At 39.3% G+C, this 4,191-nt stretch overlaps 1 protein-coding gene across 1 annotated transcript; it reads right to left on the bottom strand.

Annotated features, from left to right (window-relative positions):
• Window positions 1-304: 304 nt before the first annotated feature.
• On the bottom strand, window positions 305-3,047 carry mfsd4ab (major facilitator superfamily domain containing 4Ab). The gene is made up of 10 exons (XM_020611854.1): window positions 2,818-3,047; window positions 2,490-2,688; window positions 2,050-2,292; window positions 1,761-1,923; window positions 1,494-1,609; window positions 1,179-1,352; window positions 906-1,053; window positions 751-821; window positions 491-611; window positions 305-399 (listed from the first exon to the last, which is right to left on the bottom strand). Exons 1-10 carry the CDS (start codon window positions 3,045-3,047, stop codon window positions 305-307), a joined length of 1,560 nt encoding a protein of 519 aa, XP_020467510.1.
• Window positions 3,048-4,191: the final 1,144 nt, after the last annotated feature.

Genomic DNA, 4,191 nt, shown 5'->3' with positions numbered 1-4,191 from the left:
ATAATATATATATATATATAAAGGTTTACAATAGGTATATTTTCAGTGGTGAATTGCTGATATAAATTATAATGTAATAACCTTGATGCAAACCTTGATCCATATAAAACAGAACACAATTTGAATAACACTGTGATTTACAAAATAAAACAACCTAACTTCTCTCACAGTGACACAATTTACAAAACTTATATTGGCACAAAGTTTGTACGGTAGGCTTAAAAGTCTTCGATGATGACAGACGATCACAATATTTCATCTCCTACCGTAGGTGTTAAAGAAGAAAACACAGCTGCCGCCCCTCTCAGCGGCCCCCTTTCTCTTCTGTCTGGTGTATTTTGGCAGATCCACTTGGCTCAGCTGCTGGTTCCGCCACCATGCCTGACTTTTTTGATGTTCCTGTTGGGATGCCAAGGAAGTTGGAGTAGAGAATGATGGGTATGAAATGAAGGAAAACAAACTTTTACCAGCAGTGAAAGTCATACTGTACCTGAGAGATCATTTTTGTGCAGTCGATGAAACAGCAGGAGACTGAGGAAAAGGATAAAACCGGCACAGGCGATTATCATTCCACACAGCAGAAAGCTGTAGCTGCCTTCAGTGTGGATAATCTGGGAATGAGACAACGGCATTAAACAACAGCACATGAATATAAATCTCCAATGAGCTTGTGTCTGCAATTAAAAGACTATTTAATTTCTTCATCAGGCTCTCTGTTTCTATAATAATGCAGATACTCATCAGACTTACCGAACCAACCAGAACCTGCATTACCATCTCTCCCATCCCTGCACTTGTCACCAGCACTGGGGTTGCATATCCTACAAAAAGAAATGGATGGTTTATTTCCTCTCCTTCCTTCAATAACTTTGCTGTGTTATTATTGTGCTATAAAAAGTTTATACCCTGGTAATCAAGGATGTCTTCAGTATAGGCAAGCATACAGGGGAAGATGCTGCTGAGGAAGAGCCCACATAAACAGGTCCCAACAAACAAAAAGACACTGCTGGTGTAGAAAATAAGCAGCATCAAGACAGTAACAATAGCACCTGACTGTAAAAAGAAAGAATAGAGCACATAATCAGCTTTGTGCTGATATCAAATTGTTGACCTTTAGGTTTCATTGTGTGTGTCTTATTTATAATGTGATGACACTCTAAATGTTTCTTTAACTTTACCAGGTTGAATATGAGCAGTGTCACAGGCTGGAAGCGATATGAGAGAGGTATGGACATCAGACGTCCAGCAGTGATCGCTGCCCAGAAGATACTGGCCAGGTAGCCTGCTGTTTTATGAGCCAGTGACATCGGTGGTGCTACAGCATAGATGTACACAAAGCCGGCATATGCTCCCTGAAAAGATAAGGCAGGTCATTTAATGTGTTCTGCTTTCTGCATTTTATGCTATGCAGATTTGTATGCCTTCATAAAATTTTATGTAGAATATATTACGTGAAAGGCACATCACATTTTTTATCTCTACCCCTGACTCACCACAATACCATCTGTCATGAAGAGCACCATTCCACCCAGGACATGAATCATAAAAAAAGATACTGGCAGCCTGAGCAGGTTATCATTCTGACAGCAGTTAAAGATATCCCCATGACCTGTAACAGAGCAGAAAGTCACAAATGACAGATAACAGCATGCAAAATGGCATTTATTGTTTTTTCATCTGAACTGACTGAAATAAAGTGGCTGCAATAAAGTATGAATTTTACATATAAATCCTGTATAAAAATATCACTTTTTTTTAACCTCTGTCTTCATGTTCCTTTTGCTCCATGTTTGGGCCCTCTGCCCCCTGCTGGTTCTCCATTTCTAGTTCATCTTTGTCCAGAAGATGAGGAGCACTGCTGGGGCAACACGGGATCAGCTGCTCACGATACATCAGGAACAGGACAGCAATGGGCACAGGCAGCTGAGGGTTTACAAATAATAGCTTTTACAATTTTGTCATTTCAACTATTAACTGAAAAAAAAAATCATATTTAAGCTCCATAAAAATGAGCTAAAATCAAAAATTCATCCACTCCTGCACCCTTACATTAATAAGTGCCATGATCCAGAAAGCATAGTGCACAATAGAGTCCCCTTCCTCTGCTTCATGAGGCAGGTGGCTCTGAGTTACATTGTGCTCTGCAATCGGACTGTTTCTCAGCATGTTCCTGAAATGATGTATCATCTCAGTCTCGTTCCCTGTGTGATTCCCACAGCCCCTCTCTGAGAGGAAAGGATCTGCAATCAGTGGGCTCACCAGGGCTCCGAGCCCAATGAAGAAGTGAAGAGCCTGCAAAACGTAGACAAAGGTCAGAGAAATGACTTACTGTAGTTTTTCAGAATCTACAATATATAGTTAGCTCCCAACTTGACTATATATCTACTGAGCTAACTGTGTACAACATCCTCGTCACTTTGTCTTTCCATATTTGTGGGAAGACAAAAACTATACCTGAACCTGATTTGCATTACTACAGATTTTTTCACCTGTAAGAATATGGCTGAGTCCTTCTTATAGATGGCCACCAGCTGGATGTTTCCAATGGTGTCAATAACTCCCATCGCCAAACCAGACACAGCCATGGCGACAACCAGCAGGAGGACATCATTACACAAAGGGATGATGGCAAATATTGCGGAGATGATGAGAGCAGAAACAAATAAAGCAGCTAGTGCTCTGAACAACCTTTAAGACAGAAAAGAGACACATACAGTTACAAAGGCAGATGATCATTTTCAGATTCTTATTACATATGCACAACAAACAACTGCACAGTGGAGTGCCGGGGGTAACACGTCAGATCATGATACTTACGTTCGCTTGAAAACACCACCAACAGAGCTGCCAATCAACAAACAGAACTGCTGGGCAAAGAATACCCATGTAATCTGATGAAGTGTTGAGTTTGTTTGACATTGCAAGTCCAAAATTGTAGGCCCAAGAAAAGCAATGCAGAGTCCAAAGCTGAAGAAAACACTCCAATAGGTCAATGTGTGATGGGCATTTCTTTTGAACAGAGTTACAATCCGCTCATCTACAAACATCCTGAACAGAGTAGAAATAGATGTACTTCGGTGACACAGACCACAACAGATTTTTTACTATTAACGATCACAAAGTGTCACAGCAGCCCTGAGAGGCTTTGTGGATGTTTGTAGTACCATAATGAGTTTTGTGGTCTCTTTTAATGCTTTTAGCTCCCTCCTCTTTGGATTGGTTAACTGAAAAGGATGTTTTCTTGAGTTAATGGGTGAAGTGAAGGCCCTTCCAACAATAATATAGCTATTTGAATTGTGTCAATGATTAACAATGAAAAAAAGGTCTATGTTGAAATGCAACTAGAAATGTTGCATTTATACTGTATATCACTGGACTTCCAGCCTTATCAGTAGAAAATTTATCATTCAGGAAGCAATTATCTATAGGTGTCTCATAGACAGGTTGTCTTTTAAGTATTTTAATCCATAGTGTGAAAAATTACATAATGTGCTATATATTTTTTTTCTATTCTATTTTTTTCTTCTCATAAAATCTTGTCATCATGTCCCCCCAACAGAATAATTTATTTTAACTTTGGTGGTCCTCTGATTTTTCATGTAGCACCAACATCAGGACAACATTTTAAACTCCTCTGGTTTGTCACCAAGTGCCTGATGCTACCATCACCATACAACCTCACAGAACTGCTAGCATGATTAGCATGACTGTAGACTGTTTATATTATAATATAATTTGTTTAATTACATTTGCCACAAAGGTTATGTTATTACCATTGTTTGCTGGTTTGTTCACCTTACAACTCAAAAAATGAACAATTTTGAATACTGTTTTTCTTTTGGAGAGGTAGGGTAAACCATGGAACAGCCCATTACATTTGTTGGTGATCTGGATCATCATATAGGGAAACTGGGCTGCATTGGTTTTTGCTCACTGACTGCTGTCTAGTACTCTATCAAATGTCTTTAGTAACAATATTTACTAATTATGACCTGGACATTGCATGTTGTCTTTGAATATTGTTCAGTTATTATGTCAGGGATCTTGTTGGGGACCCTGTCTTGATGGGAGGGGGTGACTTTGTCCATCTTTTTGCAGTATGTTTCTAGAATTCCACAACATTTCCTGATGCGTTTTTCTTGCCAGCATGTGAGTGTGTATCAGTTTAAAGCTCTGGATGGTCACTAAGGA

The sequence above is a fragment of the Monopterus albus genome, unplaced genomic scaffold (assembly GCF_001952655.1).
Source record: "Monopterus albus unplaced genomic scaffold, M_albus_1.0 scaffold118.1, whole genome shotgun sequence".
NCBI classification, from domain to species: domain Eukaryota; kingdom Metazoa; phylum Chordata; class Actinopteri; order Synbranchiformes; family Synbranchidae; genus Monopterus; species Monopterus albus.
This window is presented reverse-complemented; position numbering and strand designations above follow the sequence as displayed.

Excerpts from the sequence above, each read along its gene's own strand:
- mfsd4ab (XM_020611854.1), bottom strand. The coding sequence starts at position 3,047 with ATGTTTGTAGATGAGCGGATTGTAACTCTGTTCAAAAGAAATGCCCAT. Across the intron at positions 2,689-2,817 it reads GGTGGTGTTTTCAAGCGAAC|GTTGTTCAGAGCACTAGCTG; the intron begins GTAAGTATCATG and ends TCTGTCTTAAAG. Across the intron at positions 1,924-2,049 it reads GGATCATGGCACTTATTAAT|CTGCCTGTGCCCATTGCTGT; the intron begins GTAAGGGTGCAG and ends GTAAACCCTCAG.